Below are 18,208 nucleotides of genomic sequence, written 5' to 3'. Positions count from 1 at the left end.
TTCTATTGATTTCAAATGTTATATTCCTATAGTAAACGTACCTATACAATATTCTACAATAGTTATTGCAATTATTGAAAATAACTGTACAGCAATTAAAAACCATGGTACTCCATGTACCATGTACTCCTAGCTGTTTTAATAGTGTCTCAAATGCTTAACTGTTTAAGATTGTTAAAGATGCTCAAGATACATAGCTTAGATTTTCCTTCATGGCTCTTCTCTATGAACAGTAATACTTGTTATATTTACACAAGGCCTTGAGGACAATACTATTTACATTTGGACACAATTTAACATTTCATTTCTTAAATAAATGGACAGTCATAAAAATTTGTAAAAAAAGAAATCTTGTCACAGATCCCATACTATATCTCTGAGACTACTGAATCGTTGACCATCCACCTTTGAAAAGTAACTAAAAAGTGTCTTCGATTCAAAATTATAGTCATGTTTGGCCCCACTGAAAGTGACAACAACTGGTCGAGAAGTCAAATGAGGGTCCACAATTGGCCAGGTCAAGCCAAGATGATGTCGATGGAGCTATAAAGAGAAGAAAAGCACTATTAACTTATCAGCATTAAATACTGGATCATATAGCCAGAACCTATATAAATGAAAAGCACCAATTTCCTCCTTGAGCATACACCATTTTAAACATTTTAATTTGAAAAAAAGTCTGTACACTTAGAAGAATGGGCTAAGCAACTTAGCAAATATCTCATGTTTTAGGAAAATAAAAACAAAACTCAGTTGTTTTCTTTTTTAATAAACTGCTTGGCCTGTTCGGGTATTGCACCTGAAGCAGTCATGACTACTTGACAAGGCCTCAAAATTACCTTGATTAAATATCCATTGCTGCAGTGCCATACAATTCCTTCAATTTTCCCTTCGCTGCATCCACTGAACCAAGAAAGCAGATCGTTGTGATTTAGTGCAGGTGCAGTTTTTATCTGAAATGCTCCATGTGGTACAAGAAGGTGCACAGGATGTTTCTTGCTTCCTAAACCTATTAAAATATTATTTAACAAACACAACTAGAAGAGCTCTTATTCTGTTACAGAAATTAGATTTCACTGGACCACTTTTCCCTGCCCCCAAACCCTGCCTTTATTTTATCATCATTATCCCCTCTCATATGTCCATCTCAAGTCTTGCAGGGAGGGAAGAATATAAATAAAATAAAGTTGTTTATTAATGATTTAGAGTTGAGAGTAAGCAGCAAAGTTGCTAAGTTTGTGGGTTACACTAAACTGTTCAAGGTGGTGAGAATCAGGGAGGATTGTGAGGCACTCCAAAGAGATCTGTTGAGGATTGGTGAGTGGGCATCAACGTGGCAAGTGAGGTTCAATATGGCCAAGTGCAAAGTAATGCACACTGGGGCCAAAAATCCTAACTATAAATACCGTATTTTTCGGTCCATAAGATGCTCCGGACCATAGGACGCACCTTCCTTCTGGGGGGCGATCCGCTGCCTCCGCCTCCGATCCCGGTGCTTCCCCCACGCCTGCCTGCCTGGCTCCAGCTCTGCTTCCAGCAAGCGCTGGGATCGCTCCACGCTGCCCCCACCGCAAACCCAGCGCTTCGTGAGCGCCGGCTGCGGAGGGGGCAGCGTGCTTCCTCCGTGCCTGGCTCCAGCTCTGACGCTTACAGCAAGCGCCAGGATCGCGTCCTCCGATCCTGGCGCTTGCTTTAAGCATCAGAGCTGGAGCCAGGCAGACAGGCACGGAGGAAGCACCCGCCCCCTCCGCAAACCCAGCACTTCATGAGCACCGGCTGCGGAGGGGGCAGCGTGCTTCCTCCGTGTCTGTCTGCCTGGCTCCAGCTCTGATGCTTAAAGCAAGCGCTGGGATCGGAGGGCGGAGGGAGCGATCCTGGCGCTTGCTGTAAGCATCAGAGCTGGAGTCAGGCAGACAGGCACGGAGGAAGCACGCTGCCCCCTCCGCAGGCGGCGCTCGCGAAGGGCTGGGTTTGCGGTGGGGGCAGCGTGGAGCGATCCCAGCGCTTGGTGGAAGCAGAGCTGGAGCCAGGCAGGCGCAGGGAAGCGCCGGGATCGGAGGTGGAGACAGCGGTTTTCCCCCCGGAGGAAGGTACGTCTTATCATCCCTTCGCTCCATAAGACACACACACTTTTCCCCCCACTTTTTTTTGGGGAGGGGGGGGGAAGTGCATCTTATGGTCCAAAAAATACGGTACATGTTGATGGGGTGTGAACTGGAGGAGAATGACGAGAGAGATCTTGGAGTCGTAGTAGGTAACTCACTGAAAATGAGACAGTGTGTGACTGCAATAAAAAAGGCCAACGCTATGCTGGAAATTACTGGGAAGGGAACTGAAAACAAATCAGCCATATCATAATACCCCTGTATAAATTGATGGTGCAGCCTCATTTGGAGTACTGTGAACAATTCTGGTCACCACACCTCAAAAAAGATAGCATTGGAAAAAATGTAGAAAAGGGCAACTAGAATGATTAAAGGGTTGGAATACTTTCCCTATGAAGAAAGGTTAAACCATTTGGAGCTCTTTAGCTTGGAGATACGTCAACTGAGGGGTGACATGATAGAGGTTTACAAGATTATGCATGAGACAGAGAAGGTAGAGAAAGAAGTACTTTTCTCCCTTTCTCACAATACAAGAACTCATCATGAACAATCAATAAAATTGCTGAGCAGTCAGGTTAGAACAGATAAAGTACTTCTTCACCTAAAGGGTGATTAACACATGGAATTTACTGCCACAGGAGGTGGTGGCAGCTACAAGCATAGACAGCTTCAAGAGTGGATTGGATAAACATGGAGCAGAGGTCCATCAGTGGCTATTAACCACAGGATATAGATGGATCTCTCTGTCTGGGGCAGTGATGCTCTGTATTCTTGGTGCTTTGCGGGGGCAACAGTGGGAGGGGCTTTTAGTGCCCTGGCCCCCTGATGGACCTCCTGATGGCACCTGGTTCTTGGCCATTGTATGAAAGAGTGTTGGACTAGATGGGCCATTGGCCTGATCCAACATGGCTTCTCTTAAGAACATAAGTCCTTGACTTCTGCTTTCACAGGCCTGTGACTTCTTTCCTTTCCTAGGCTGCTCTGTCAGTCTTGTTCTTGCCTAGCATTTGTGCAACTCAGTCAATGATAGCCAATTATTGTCCCTCATCTCTGTGACAGCAGTACAGCTCAGCCAATATCTGCGAGCTTCACAAAAATCTTAATTTATATTGTACTTTGTACTATCTTAGCACTAATTACTTACAATAGCTTGCAGCCTAATTATCAATCAGAACAACTGCATTTGTAATTCTGCTTTGCTAGACATATTACTGCCTAGCAAAACCTTACTTTATAATATCTGAGGTGCTAAATACACAATATTCTTACCATATGGATTTGCATTGACATTTGTCCCAATAAGTTCTAGGGTTTGCTCTGAAAGATCAGATAAGGGCACAGGACTTATTTCCAGAAGACCAGATTCCTCAGGGTGGTGCTTCAGTATAAGACCTAGGTCAAATTCATAGTCAACAACAGAAGTATGCCAGCAATACTGTTTGCTGTTTTTCTCCACTGGTACCCAGCCTACGAGAAGAGAAAAAAATGTTTTAATATAATTTTATAATTGATTTATTTTTTCATTACTTCAGCCACCTCAAGCAGGTCTCTGGAAAAACACTTTATATATCTTCTAAATCAATACAAAAATGGGATGTGTCAAAATTGGCTTTATAGTCATGAAAAGATTGATATAAGTTCCTAATTATACTTGTATCAGAAAAATCAAATTAGTACTGATTTTTTTTAAAAAAAAATTAATCGCCATGCTTAATTGGCAGTGGAGATGTGCAAGACCTCAAGTTTATTGCAGTTTAAGGGGGAGGATGTTACAAAGTATACTCATATCATTCCATTTTGGTGTGGTCAAGAAAACCAAAATTGGGCTTATCGTATAGGTATTTAGATGAGGAATCATCTTAGCCTATCTAATATTTTGAAAGCAAACAATACAGACATAATAAAGTTCTCCAAACAGAAAACATATACACGTGTCATTTGTTATTACTGACTTACCGCTTGATTAGTTGCAGCTGAATGTCAAAATGGATGTATTGTAGTAATCAAGATGCATGTGTGAACTCTAAATGACTAAAAATAATGTTCAGAATGAACTTTGACATCCAATTGTATTTTTCTACCTGGAATATGTCCATTTTCATCAGGAAAAGGCTTCCCATTGCAGTGGTCTATTGCCTTTGCTGGAATCCAGCATTCAGGGACAGGCTTGAAGTCTTCTTCAATATCCCAAGTAAATCCTTAAAGCAAAAATGCAAAATTGTGCTTTTTGTAACTGAACAATTTAGTCACTACCATGAGCTTCTAAACAAATAATATAACTTGGCCTGGGATAAACTGGTGACAACAGTTATTCTTTCCTTAGTTATGGCTTTCCTTTGTTAATTTATATTATGAATGTGTGTATGTGGGAAGCAAAAGAAAATACTAAAATTGCTGATTGTTTAAAATATTTGTGCTGTCCCATTCAAATGGAGAATGCTGAAGACTATATTCTTGCAAGATCAAATCTTGCCCAAAAAAAAATTTCAAAAAATTTTGAAGGGAGTGTTTTAGTGCAGCAGCACCTTTCAACGCACTGACTGAATCCAATGAAATTTTGGCATTTAAACCCAAATCTAGAAGAAACTAGAACATGGTGGAAATATTTTAGTCTTTTACTGTCGGAACTAGTATGCTCCAGAATGCTTTGTAAGACTGTGCTGACCTTGCAGACTTAAAGAGGAAGCATAAAGGAGCCTGTTTCAACATGTAATATTCTTGTTGGTTTTTTTCAGTCTTCTTTGAAAAAAGTTAACAACACGAGGTATCACTTCACGATTAGATGAATAACTGCCTAACAGAACTCTAACAAAGTTGCTATTTGGTTTGTAAACATGAAACCCTTTCTTCTTTGTCGTTTCTCCCTCATCCTGCACACCTAGTATATAAAATCAAGAGACAGATACTCTCTTCTTCTCATACCTTCAAGTAGGTATTTCAGACTATGAAAAATGGGGGGGGGGGGGGGGGCAGGGAGATAGGAGACTGCATGCAAGAACTGATTTGAAAAAGAAAAGGGAAAGATTAGGGATAATGACTTGGACCAACAGCCTCCACACAAACACACACCTCATGTTCCAGCCTATACTTTCCAAAGATTTATCACTAGAATTGTCACCGACCTTTCGTGTTGTCTGTTGAATAGAGAAACCGTTTAAACTTTTTTTCAGCTTGCTTGTTAGGTTTTCTATCCAGTCGAGCCCAAAGATATGGTTGTCCTAAGGTTGTGAAACAAGAAACATACAATATGGTTTGAAAAACCATATGCTTCCACAGGAGAGTGGAGATTCAAATCTTGGTCTCCCATATCCTAGTCTGACATTCTGACCACTATACCACACGGGCTCAAGATCATCTGGTGAGATCCATGGCAGAGTAGGGATTCAAATCTGAGTCTCCCAAAGCCTAATCTAACACGCTAATCACTATACCAGATTGGTATTCCATTATAGGCCCCCATTTTTAATCCATTTACTGATACTGCCATCGCTTTGAGGAAAAGCTGGTCCCCAGAACCACCAAAGAATGAATGAATTTATTTTCAAGTTTTTAAGTTTATTTCAATTTATATCCTGCCCTTCCCACCGAAGTGGCTCAGGGCGGCTCACAGCATATAAAATCTAGCATAAATTTTGAATTTAAAACATCTTACACAGTTAAAACAGTAAAATAATAAAACATATAACAGTGGTCTATCAAAACTACACTCACTCATATCTCAGAATGAATCTATCTATTCAATTTATAGCCCACCTTTCCCGTAGAACAGGCTCAGGGTGGGTTACATTAAAAAAAAGACAATCACCAGTTAAAACCAAATTAAAATATATAAAATATAAAATTGCAGTCTAAACATTGGAAGCTAAAAATGACAAAATTCTGCCTCGTGGGCATGGTCTATTTCCAAATCCAGCAGGTACTACAACACTGAGATGGAATGAAAGGAGGGAGGCCAATAACAAGCGACGTCCACCGCCTCAGCTGAAAGAGCTCTATTTTACAGGTCCTGCAGAACTGGAGTAGGTCCTGAAAGGGCCGGATCTCCAGGAGGAACTCATTCCAACAGGCAGGAACAAGGGCCAAAAAGGCTCTGGCTTGTCGAGGCAAGTTGGACATCTCTGGGGCTGGGTACCACCAGCCCATGATCACTGGCCTATGGTCAAAGAAGAGAGAAATCTGGATGTGTGTCGCTTATGAACAGTAACTGTACTGTAACACTTTTCACTTGGTCCTGTAGAAGAACATTTGTGAGTTGAGCCCAAGGACATATGAAACTTCTCATGCCATACTTGCTGGTAGGTTAAACTGAAAAGTTACACATTACCCTTGTCTTACATCAATTTACTGTTAATACCTTAGCCCTTTTTGTGACCTGGTTAAAGAGCCATTGCTCCCATACTGAAAACCTGAGTGGCATTTTGTGAAGAAAATGATGCCCATATCTCGAATTACATATGTCTTATGAATACGAGAAAGCTCTTCCGTATTACCTTTATATGTAGTTACATAGCAGCAAGTTCCATCCACCTTTTCAGTTGCAATTGCATTGTATATATCTGCATCTAATGCCTTCTGGGTAATCGTTTCAGTGGCCAACACCTTAAAAGGCTGAGATGAAGACAGTCATAAACCATTTTGCCAATATAGTTACAGCAAGAATTAGAAATTATCACAGAATCTAAAATTACCAAGGAGAAGCAAGGCAACCTTTGCCTTCTAATAATACCAGCCTGATTATTTTAGGGTATAGTACAGCTCTGGGTACAAAAATAAAACTACCTCATTAATTTAGAGAATTAATTTTAAGTTGATTTCAGAAAAGCTTTAGTGGGAGTATGTTCCTCTGTCTTGAAAGTCTTGAAAGACTCCATTTTAGAATCTTTAAAAATGAGATCTCCATGGCAACAAAGATTCCATGCATCATTTATCAGGAAAACAGTTATTTTCAAGCTTCAATTTGAAATTAGAGTCTACATCGCCAAAATGGTAAGAAGTTATGTACCTGGTCCCTGGATAATAGCAATGATTACACTGTGAAAAACAAGTCCTCATTCGAAACTTTTTGCTTAGGCGGCCATATGCCAGATTTACAAAGGGAATGTTAAAAAAGGTTAGCAATGATAGTTCATAGTTAAGGTTGCTTCTGAGGACTGTTCAACTTAATTAGTTATTAAGTATGGAGTTTGAAACTATAGATCTTATGGGGGAAAAGAATCTCCAGGTACTCCACTTTGGGATACTGAATTGTTCTTTGATAGTCAAAGGAGTGAAAAACAGAACATCCAAATACTGCACCATGGCATTCTGAAGCAGCATCTGTATTTATTTTTAAATCATCCGTGGTTTGACGTGGGACTCGGAGGTTCACATAAGGCCGGGGGACTTTGAAGGGAGCCCTATAAAACAGGGAATAACCATTTTGTAATCCTATCTAGCTTCGGTTCTTCAGGTATGTTGCGAGAAGTAGCCCACGCAGCATCACCTGGCCGAAATACAGTCCCGGCACAACTAATCACACATAGCACGGAAGGAGTTCTTATTGCTTTGTCGCTTTTTCCCGTGCAGAGAAGGATGCAGAAACCATTCATGGTACAATCGCGCTACACTTGCAGGTTGACAATTATACGCAGCACACATGTAAATTAGCACTGCCCGCACAAGCATCCCATAGGCCAGTCCCATATTGGCTGGAGAGGTTTTTCAGCATGTGGACTGAGACCAGACTTCGGTAGCCTTTGAAGTCTCTCCAGGAGGCTTCACGTAACGCTGCAGCGGAAGGAAATGACTGCCGTGAGTGGCAATTTACATGCAGGCTACACGGCGGAGGTACAAGGAGAAATTCCCCAACTGACTCTGCTCTTCCCTGCCCCGCCTGCCCGCGCACGCACTCGCTCTCTCGCCGGCCCGAGACTCACTCTCTTGAAGCAGTACCTGGCGCTCCCGCTTGGCCGAGGGCTCCTCTTTCACTTGGGTCTCAAAGAGGCAAGGCACCTTCTGTTGCACCGAGCCCAGGCGACTCATGGCCCTCGCGTCGCACACAAGCCGGCAGCTCCAATGGCAGTTACTATCTCCAGCACCTTCACAGACCAGCAGCAACCGCGGCAGGCCTGGCTGAAAAGAGCGCTGGGAAATGTAGTTCTTGACAGGCAAAGAGGAACGCACAAAACGACCATGGATTATTTTGCAAACGAGAGAGGGACAGCGTGGAACCTGAGTTTAAGTGTGTTCATAAATTGCGCCTTCTGCCCTACTTTCAGATACCTAGAGAGTATAGGTGTATTTACACACCCCAGGGTAGCCTGCGTGGTATTGTGCTTCGGAGGGAAAAGGAAAAGGCAAGGTCTCCTGTGCAAGCACCAGTCGTTTCCTTTACAACGTTTTCACGGCAGATTTTTTAAGGGGTGGTTTGCCATTGCCTTCCCCAGTCATCTACACTTTCCCCACAGCAAGCTGGGTACTCATTTTACCGGCCTCGGAAGGATAGAAGCTGAGTTAACCTGGAGCCTGCTACTGAAAACCCAGCTTCCGCCGGGATCGAACTCAGGTCGTGATCAGAGTTTAGGACTGCAGAACTGCAGCTTTAACACTCTGCGCCACGGGGCTCTTCTGTGCTTCGGAGGCATAGGTTCAAATTCCCACTCTGCAATCCAGTCTTAGGCCACTCGCTGTGTTTTAGCCTAACTTCTTCACAGGTAAATTTCAGAGGGGAGGCTGTGTTAGCCTGGTCCAGCAAAACGGAATAGGAATCTTCTTGTAGCGCCTTAAAAACCAAGGCAATTTTATTCCAGGGGAAGGAAATGTCTGCTAGGAACTCCATTATTCCCTATGGAGACTTATTCCCATAGGAAATAATGGAGAATTGATCCGCCGGTATCTGGGGCTCTAGGGGGACTGTTTTTTGAGGTAGAGGCACCAAATTTTCAGTATAGCATCCAGTGCCTCTCCCCAAAATACCCCCCAAGTTTCAAAAAGATTGTACCAGGGGTCCAATTCCATGAGCCCCAAAAGAAGGTTCCCCATTCCTTCATTATTTCCTATGGAAAGAAGGCATTAAAAAAGGTGTGCGATCCCTTTAAATGTGATGGCCAGAACTCCCTTTGGAGTTCAGTTATGCTTGTCGCACTCAAGGCTCCACCCCCAATGTCTCCTGGCTCCACCCCTAAAGTCTCCTGGTTCCACCCTCAAAGTTCCCAGATATTTCTTGAATTGGACTTGGCAACCCTACTTCTGTGTAGGAGAAAGCACATACAATTAAATATAATTGGGACTTTTTTTGTAGCAGAAACTCCTTTGCATATTAGGCCACACACCACTGATGTAGCCAATCCTGGAGCTTGCAAAAGGCCCTGGAAGAACTTTGTAAGCTCTTGGAGGATTGGCTACATCGGGGTGCGTGGCCTAATATGCAAAGGAGTTCCTGTTACAAAAAAGCAATAACAACAATGTTGCTTTAGTAGTAGTAGTGATAGTAGTAGTAGTAGTTATGAATCACCCAACCCCTGTAGTACAACCAAGGCCCCTAGTTCCTCTGGATAAGCTCTTGTTTCCAGGGTTAAGTTGACAATATCCATCAATGAGCCCTGTATCCTCTCATTGCTGACTTTTACCAGCCATGAAGGGCACAGGTCAAGGAGGCACGTATTTGGTCTGACAGCACCCAGGATCCTGTTGACACCCGCAGTGGAGAGCAGGTTGAAGGTGTCAAAGATTAAATCCAAAGGCAGCCAAGAGGCCTCCAGTTTGCTTACTGTATTGGTGGGCAGGTCATGGTGGAGCAATAAGACTTTAACCACAAAAAAAACTTTCGAATGTCTCACAGCTAATGGGCAAATTCCTACTATTTTGGTTCCTCTTTGTAAGGAATGTCAAAGACCAAATCACCGTAAACAATAAACATGTGAAAATCCATACACCACTTGCCCTAAGGGTGCCAAGCTCCCATGGGGATGGGAGATCCACCAGTCTGGAGGGCCCCAACCCACTGGCAGGGAGCAGGACACCGGGGGGGGGGGGGGAGGACACCGGGGGGGGGGTTCCCCACCCCCAAAGAGCCCTGTTGCTGCTCACCATCCCCTGCGCGATGACATTATTTGGAGGTGATATCATCATGCCAGAGGCGCTTTAGGACTTGTGATAAAACTCTGTGGTACCACAGAGTTTTAATGCAAGTCCTAGAGTGTCCCTGGCACAACAATCCCAGTGTGATGACATTACTTCCAAGTGATATCATCATGCTGCATGCACAAAGAAACAGTCCCCTGCTGCAGCAGCAGAGGGACTTGGCAACCCTAATTTGCCCTTTGAAATTGTTTGCAGAGTCCCAGAAATAATCCAATCCACTGTTTGGAGTTTGCTTTCAATTAATTTACAACAGTGATCCATGCTACGGTCACCTCGAGGTTGGACTACTGTAATGCCCTCTACATGGGGCTGCCCCTGTCACGAACTCGGAAATTGCAGCTGGTGCAGAACGCCGCGGCCCGGCTGTTACTGGGTCTCCCAAAGTGGGGACACATTCAGCCGGGTCTCCGGACCCTGCACTGGCTTCCAGTGATATACCGAGTCCGGTACAAGGTGCTGGTTATCACCTTTAAAGCCCTATATGGCTTGGGACCTGTCTACCTGAAGGACCGTCTTTCCCTGCATGTACCCCAGAGAGTACTGAGGTCGGGAACACAAAATCTCCTTACTGTCCCTGGGCCGAAAGAAGCCCGCTTGAAGTCCACCAGAGAAAGGGCTTTCTCTGTTATGGCCCCTACATGGTGGAATCAGTTGCCGGAAGAGGTGAGGGCCCTGTGGGACCTTGTTCAGTTCCGCAGGGCCTGTAAGACGACCCTCTTCCGGCTAGCCCATACCTAGCTTGAGAATTTAACACAACTTGCCAGATTTCTTTTTTTTATATATATTCTGAATATTTATTAATATTTATGGTTTTATCTGTTTTATCTGTTTTAAATCGTCATTCCCTTATATGTTTAAATATTGTTAATTTTATGTGGGATCTATTGTTGGAAGCCGCCCTGAGCCACTCGTGGGAAGGGCGGGATATAAATTCTAAATAAATAAATAAATAAAAACAACAGGATTTGCAGGGAAAGCCCCAATAACTGACTGCAGGCCACTAATACAACAGATGGGCCTTCAGAGTATAAGCACTAATATGTACTAATACACTTTACAGAGAGAAACAAGAAGAGGTTGGCTGAACTGCAAGAGAAAACATTCAATTAACTCTGAACACTAGAGAATGCACCACAGCTCCTTCTAGGGCAGGGGTCTCCAACCCCCAGTCCGTGGACCAGTACCAGTCTGTGGCCTGTTAGCAATCGGGCCGTGGAGCGAGGCAGAGGTGCTGCACCTCCCCTTTCACCTGCCTAAGGGAGGCAGGAGAGGGGAGGCTGGGAAGGGGAGCCTCGTAACTAGGCAGACCAGCTCCACTGCTCCTTCCGCCCACTCGGGACCAAGGTAGAAAAGAGGCAGCGCAGCATCGCTTCAAAGCACCACCTCTTTCATCTCCCTGGGTCCCGGGCAGGTGGAAGGGGCAGTGCAGCAGCAAATTTTGCCTCCCCCTCATTTAAAGACCCCATGGGGGGCAGCCTGGGGTGGCAAAATCCCCAGCACCCCACCACTACCACTGATCCATAAAAAATTGTCTGCCATGAAACTGGTCCCTGGTGCCAAAAAGGTTGGGAGCCACTGCTCTAGGGTACAAGTGGACTAAACTATTCTTTCAGCAGTATTTATATTAGTCTCTTAGCAGGCTGTTGCTTCTCCAACAGAAATAATATATTTATAGAAAGTGCATCATTTTTGATGTATTTCCCTTATTATATTTTTAACATGCTAAACAAAACAGATTTGAAAGGGAACATAAATTTTAGAACAAGCAACAAATGACTGTATTTATATATTAGCACATGAAACCAAAAAGTGTCCTTTTAGTGTCCCTTGACTAATACCATAAAGGTTCAACAGATATATAAGGAGCATATTTACTGCAGACCAGGCAGTTATACCTACAGGAGATGTGATCACATAGCAAAAGGATTTAGAGGTGATACCTGTTTCTGATATTCCAGACTATGTTTTTGTTAATTATGTTTACATTCTATACAGCCTGAAATACCACTATAAGACCTATTCAGTTATATATAATCCTGGGTACTGGAAACATCCCCCCTCCCCCAATCTTTGTTATGTTTCTCAATTCCATTAAAACACCCCCCCCCCATAGGGTTGCCAGGTCCAGTGATTATGCCAGTGGGGGAGGGACTTTCTGGGAATGGGGGTGGAGCATGACAGCATGCTGACATACAGAAGTGATGTCATCATGTCACCAAAGCTCTGTTTCTGGGGAAAACTCTATGGTAAAATTGCCCAATACTATGAACTTCTTAGACATATATCATAAAATAAGTCTACTTTTTTCCATCTGTCAAACCCTAGACTGAATTATGTTGTTATATATCTGCATTTCTTTTGGGTTATTAAATGCATGCAGAATTGACAATAGCTATAAATACCCCCAAAATTAGATTAAAATTCAAATAATTTCTTCTTTCAGGTGACATCTTCATGGTTTCATTTATGGAAGGAACATCTCATGCCACTGAATTACACAATCTATTAGGGTAAATATGAGGTCATATTAGCAGTGTGAATAGACGATACTGTTTTGCCCTCTCCTCAGGGCAGCCTTTTATGTAGTCAGTTTTTCATGCCATCTTTGTAATAATCTGAAGGGGTTTTTTTTAAGTATAAGCAGAGAACACATGATATGGGCACAGAAAAAAGCACCTTCAGGTAGGAAGTACAGGATTTTTTCAGTATCAGTTCAAAGCAAGAGACTCAGCCAGGAATTCTGTAGTGACTCTTTCAATCCAATGTTGTAGAAATGTGGTATAGGAGGCACTGTTCTTCCAATCACTGGGGAACTGTGTTTCTTCTAAGCTGAGTTAATGTGAACTTGCTCACAGTTTTTTAGCCTCTGGCTCACACATTTTTGTCTTAGCTCAGAAAAAAATGACATAATCATGCCACCAATGTAGCACATTAACGTTCTAGTTTTTGGGCAAAACTCTACTGTAAAATAGAGCTTAAACCATAGAGTTTTGCCCAAAAATTTTAGCATCGCTGAATTACATCAGTGGTTCAGTGATGTCACTTTTGGGTGATGTCATCATGCCACATGCACTTTACATGTGTGGCAGAAGCTCCCAGAAAGGCCCATCAATCCCTCCCCTCCCCCCGGCAGAAAGGCAGGACCTGGCAATCCTATTCTAGATGCTGTCCCAGCCCTGCCCAGGCTGCACAATATTTACTGCTCCCTCTAGTCAGCAGCAATGCTGGCAGTTCTGTCCAGGAACCAGATGTATTTCAAGATCATATGCCAGGCAAACAGCAGTTGGAATGGGTGGGTCTTGATGTTCTCATTTGCTCTCAGTTTCACCTCTATACTTTAAGGATAGGAAAAGAGAGGACCTGCAAGAAAATAGATTTTCCTCTCTTAAACTAACATACATTAATCTGTACAATGGGATTAGCAGACTACATGGAGATAGCTGTACTCATCCTGTTTTAAAACACACAGGAGCGATGAAAATAATCAAGCACTCCCAGTTTGAGGGGTTGTATGATGTCCTTTGTGATGATGTCATAAGAACCAAGGTAACAATGAAAGAAATTCTGGAAGTTTGAATTTGCACACTGTCTAGCAACCACTTTCAATTTGTGAGCACTTCAACAAACCTGGAGAAGGTACTGTCTGTTTTACAATTAGTATTAAAAGCTTTTGGAATAAAACTGAGATGACCGTAGAAAGGAAATAGAATTTAGAACATGAAAACTGCTGTATTTAGAACAAAGGGGAATGTTCTTCCCTGCCTTGTTCTTAGAGTTCCACTAAAACCTTTCTAAAGTCAGTGGAGCAGAAGCACAAGAGATGGCAATGACAAAAGCTGGGGGATGACTGCTATTTCTATTTATTTCACACACATAAAAGGAAACCTGTCTTATAATGAATTGCATATATTATATTGTTACATGTTTCTTATTACCCCAGAGAGGGAGCAGTTGCAGAGGTAGCACCACAAGGTTTAGATTCCTTTGGATAAGAGGATACTGGAATCTTATGGTATTGTTTTAATATTTGCTGTATTTAAAAATGTACAAGCAGAGCATAGTAGAAACAAATCGGCACCCCTACAGTACTTCCTAACTTTAACTAAAAAATTTCATCTTTAAGCCTTGTTGCTGACACATCTCTATCTTTGTTAGCATTAGTTTTTCTTCATCAGTTTGATAATAGAGACAGCTCCTCTGCTAGGTATGTGTGGGGCCAAGAAGCAGCATTTCTTGCCATTTTGAGAATAAGGTCAATAGGAACTGCTCATGTCACACTTTCTGAGGAATAAAAGCAGCCTAGAGAGAGAAGCAAAGGCCTGTGTCATTTCAGGCAATCAAAGAGTTCAACAGGACCACTTATTAAACAAAGTTCATTTAGATACATCCTGCAATTATGACCAAGCATCATTTTTCATCCCAGTGCAGAACTGTAATCTTGTCTCTCCACAAGCATACCACAGTCTCCATACATATGAGGGATGGGCACAAACCAAATGAATTACAGTTCTAGCACAAATTGAACCAATTCATGTTTCATTTTGAACTCATTCGTGGAAGTGCATTGTCCCTGATCCAAAAACAAAGCACATCCCCCCCCCCCCCCCGTATTGTTTGATTCATTTTCATGATTCATTTGCAAAACTGCCTGGCATCAGTTCAGTCAATTCCTAGGCAATGCTGGGGTTGTACTTCTGGGAGCCAATGATTAACATTTGGCCCTCCTTGAACTGCCCATATGTGAAGTTAGGTCACCACTGCCCACATTAATATTGCACATCCAGCACTACTGGACCCAAGAACTGATATAGTTCTATGCCATCTGGATGTTAATATGTTGGATTTAATGTTTTTAAATATTTATTTTAATTCATTATTGATTGTTTTAATCAAATGTCAGCCTACTTATAGTAATTAATTAAAACATTTTTTTTAATTGGTCGACTCTTCTTGTGACCTTCCCTGAGCCTGCTTGTGGGGAGGGCAAGATAGAAGGTGAATTTAATAAATAAACAATTTAATTGCAGGCAATTTTTTGAGGGGTATTTCCAGCTGATGTTAATGAATGTGGTTTGCATCCTCTAGACACATCTATCATATCTAAGATGAAAGTTCTGTTCTGCTCAGCTGAATGAAAGTTATATTGAAACATTATTTGGAGACTGAGTCTGTTGTTGTTAATGAGTTTGTTCATTTAAAGTAGTTTGTCCGCAGTCTCATCTTTGTAGGTTCCATTCTTAAGGGGATTTTCCATAGGAACTTCACTAATAGTTGTGAGGTAATGGTAATCATGGATCATGTGAAGGATGCTAATATTATAATATTGCAATTTTATAAAATTAATTTTAACAGATTATTAGCAATAGATTACATATGTAGAATAGTATATACTGTATAGTGTGACTGAATTTTCAGACCTTTCTCTCTCCCCTGTTCAGGGATCAAAGTGCCGAGTTCGTCACTGTGAAAAAGCCGTTGGCAGTGACACTGTGTGCTCATTATGGAGAGAGGGAAGATGTTCCCATCAGATTTGCAAATTTAGACATATGGAAGTACAGGTAGAAAATGGCAAGCTCTTTGAAGCATCCTTTCTTGAACTAGAGCTGTTATAACAATTTGTCTCTCACATCTGGTTTTGCAAATGTGACATCATAATTTCACATTTTAAAAGTGTGATGTGCTCAAAACACCAAATACCAGTTTGGGAAATATTCATGCACCTTTTTATCAACTAAATATATCACGACCTGAGTTCGATCCCAGCAGAAGCTGGTTCAGGTAGCTGGCTGTCAAGCCCGGGTAGTTGCAATAATAAAGTCCCTTGTTATGTTTCAAATGAACTTCTTTATTAAACTCCAAGGTGCATACAGAACATTGTCTTTGAGAAGGCTGAGATATCAGAGGTTACAAGATGCTATATAGGACAGGGGTGTCAAACATGTGGCCTGGGGGCCAAATCAGGCCCCTGGAGGGCTCCTATCAGGCCCCCAAGCAACTGCCTGTCATCTGCTTCCTTCTCCCTCTCTCTAGCTTCCTTCTACATCTCAGCTTGCTTTGCAAGACTTGCTCAATCGCACACAGAGCTACTGGGCCTTCTGTTGGCTGAGGCTCCTCCCCTTCCTCATCCCTTGGAGATGGAAGGAAAGAACCAGAGCTTCCTTTGTCCAGTTCCCTGGATCCCATTGGAGAAATACAAAGAAAGCGCCTTTAAGACCAACTAATGCTAATGTTTTAAGTATCTTTAATTGTGTTTGTCTGTGTCATTTATAAAGTTTATATCTCTGCTACCTAATCTTAAATAGGTACACACATGGCCCAGTCCGACACAGCCTGGCCTGGCCCGACAAGGTCTCATTTAGGTCCTATTTGGCCCTCATAACAAATGAGTTTGACACCCCTGATGTAGGATATCATACAAAAAACACAGCATTCAAATCTGGGGTTCAAAGGGCACAGCAGTAAATTTTCTATACCTAACAATAGCATTCTATCACCAACCCATGAAACTGATAAGGCCTGTGAAGTGCCTGGAATTGCAGGGGAGTTTGGGCATTAGACATAGCAAGACAATTTCCGTTAGGTAAACATCCTTTGCCAGATGGCAGAAGGGACGTGAGAAAGGGGGGGTTAGGGAATGGAGGAAATTGGTCCCTTCCCAGCCGCACTGGCAATGCCAGTTATAGGCTGGGGGCCGTGCTTTGCGCTCCCGGAAGGAGGGAGGCTGACACTGGCTTCCCGGCCATCCGGGAGTTGGAGGAGGGGGTGTGGTGTCGGGGTTTTAAAGCCCCGGCTCCAGTGTTGAGCAGTTCTCTCGTGGCTCTCGGCAGGGAGAGCCACGTCTTCGGGCGTATTGTCGGGCCGAGGCTTTGAAGCATGAGGCGCAAGCAGGCGCGGCACGGGCCTTTTCAACGCGGCAGCTGGTCGGGGACGCGTGGAGCGGTTCAAGGAGGCTCGGGGCCATCGTGCAAGCGGTGGCTGCACGGCGGCACGAGTTTGGTCGGTTCGGTGCGGGGTGACTCGGAGCCGTATAGTGGGGGTGAAAGGAGCCTGAGTTGGAGGGGGTGTTTGTGTGGACGGCATGTGGTGAGGCCGGCCCCCTCTTGCCACCCCCCTTTCCCCCTCCCCCCCATGGCTGAGCTAGAGGGGGGGTCTGAGGAGTGCGTTTGCTCCCTTTTTTGCCATCATTTGGCATTGTGGGTAGGCACTCCCCCCCCTCCGATTGTGGTCTCAGAAAGGGGCAGTGGCTCGGTTGCAGGGCATCTGCTTGGTAAGCAGAAGGCCCCAGGTTCTATCCCCAACATCTCCAATTAATAAGGGTCCAGGCAAATAGGCATGGAAAGCCTCAGTTTGAGTCCCTGGAGAGCTGCGGTCAGTCTGTGAGGACGGTGCTGACTTTGTTGGATCCAGAGTCTGATTCAGTATATGGCTGCTTCATATGGTCATATGCTGCTCACTGCTCCCCCCCCCCTTACCCATAGGTAAGGAGGACTTATATTTCACACACAACTTGATATCTTGAACACAAAACCCTGTTGGTCTTAAAGGTGCCACTAGGTTCAAGCATCGTCATAGGGTAACTGCCTGATAAGAGGTGGGCCCAGCAACCCGGCCCTGACCTGGATGGCCTGGTGTAGCCTAATCTTGTTAGACCTCAGAAGCTAAGCAGAGTCAGCCCTGATCAGTAGTTGGATGGGAAACACCAAGGAAGCCCAGGGTCACTAAGCGGAGGCAGCACCTCTGAATGTCTAAATCCCGGGTGACTTGGGCACAGAAGCCCAGCTTCGGCAGGCCATTAGGGACCAGAGGGATGATTACGAGAGGCCGAGGGTCGCACCAGGTGCTCCCGCATGGGAAGGGCGCTGCAGGGTAATATGCCGATCGTCCCAGATAACTTTGGAAAGGGAGGTTCTGGCTCATTTTCCTGTGTTGCAGGGTGGAGCCGGGGGTGTGGACATGCAGCAAGAACGGTGATAAAGGGGGAC

At 43.7% G+C, this 18,208-nt stretch overlaps 2 protein-coding genes across 3 annotated transcripts in view; one reads left to right on the top strand and one right to left on the bottom strand.

Annotated features, from left to right (window-relative positions):
* RLIG1 (RNA 5'-phosphate and 3'-OH ligase 1) lies at positions 1 to 8,204 on the bottom strand. Of its 2 annotated transcripts, XM_060245155.1 has the most exons (7): positions 8,037 to 8,204; positions 6,596 to 6,713; positions 5,228 to 5,323; positions 4,187 to 4,303; positions 3,375 to 3,572; positions 840 to 1,009; positions 1 to 543 (listed from the first exon to the last, which is right to left on the bottom strand). In XM_060245155.1, the coding sequence occupies exons 1-7, from the start codon at positions 8,124 to 8,126 to the stop codon at positions 355 to 357; spliced, it is 978 nt and encodes a 325-aa protein (XP_060101138.1). In that variant the 5' UTR covers positions 8,127 to 8,204; the 3' UTR covers positions 1 to 354. The 2 variants fall into 2 exon arrangements, with proteins under 2 accessions (XP_060101138.1, XP_060101139.1); XM_060245156.1 differs by lacking the exon at positions 4,187 to 4,303 and having other exon boundaries at positions 8,037 to 8,151.
* Positions 8,205 to 13,700: 5,496 nt separating this feature from the next.
* C8H12orf50 (chromosome 8 C12orf50 homolog) overlaps positions 13,701 to 18,208 on the top strand; it is a 39,032-nt gene continuing 34,524 nt past the window's right edge. The window contains exons 1-2 of the mRNA XM_060244419.1: positions 13,701 to 13,772; positions 15,665 to 15,784. Coding sequence (XP_060100402.1) covers positions 13,701 to 13,772; positions 15,665 to 15,784 — 192 coding nt within the window. The remainder of the gene's footprint in view (positions 13,773 to 15,664; positions 15,785 to 18,208) is intronic.

Source organism: Heteronotia binoei, chromosome 8, assembly GCF_032191835.1.
Source record: "Heteronotia binoei isolate CCM8104 ecotype False Entrance Well chromosome 8, APGP_CSIRO_Hbin_v1, whole genome shotgun sequence".
In the NCBI taxonomy this organism is placed as follows: Eukaryota; Metazoa; Chordata; class Lepidosauria; order Squamata; family Gekkonidae; genus Heteronotia; species Heteronotia binoei.
This window is presented reverse-complemented; position numbering and strand designations above follow the sequence as displayed.

Coding starts and splice junctions, on each gene's coding strand:
- RLIG1 (XM_060245155.1), bottom strand. CDS start 8,126: ATGAGTCGCCTGGGCTCGGTGCAACAGAAGGTGCCTTGCCTCTTTGAG. Junction 5,324..6,595: donor CTATGTAACTACATATAAAG/GTAATACGGAAG, acceptor TCACAACCTTAG/GACAACCATATCTTTGGGCT. Junction 1,010..3,374: donor TGTCAATGCAAATCCATATG/GTAAGAATATTG, acceptor ATATTTTAATAG/GTTTAGGAAGCAAGAAACAT.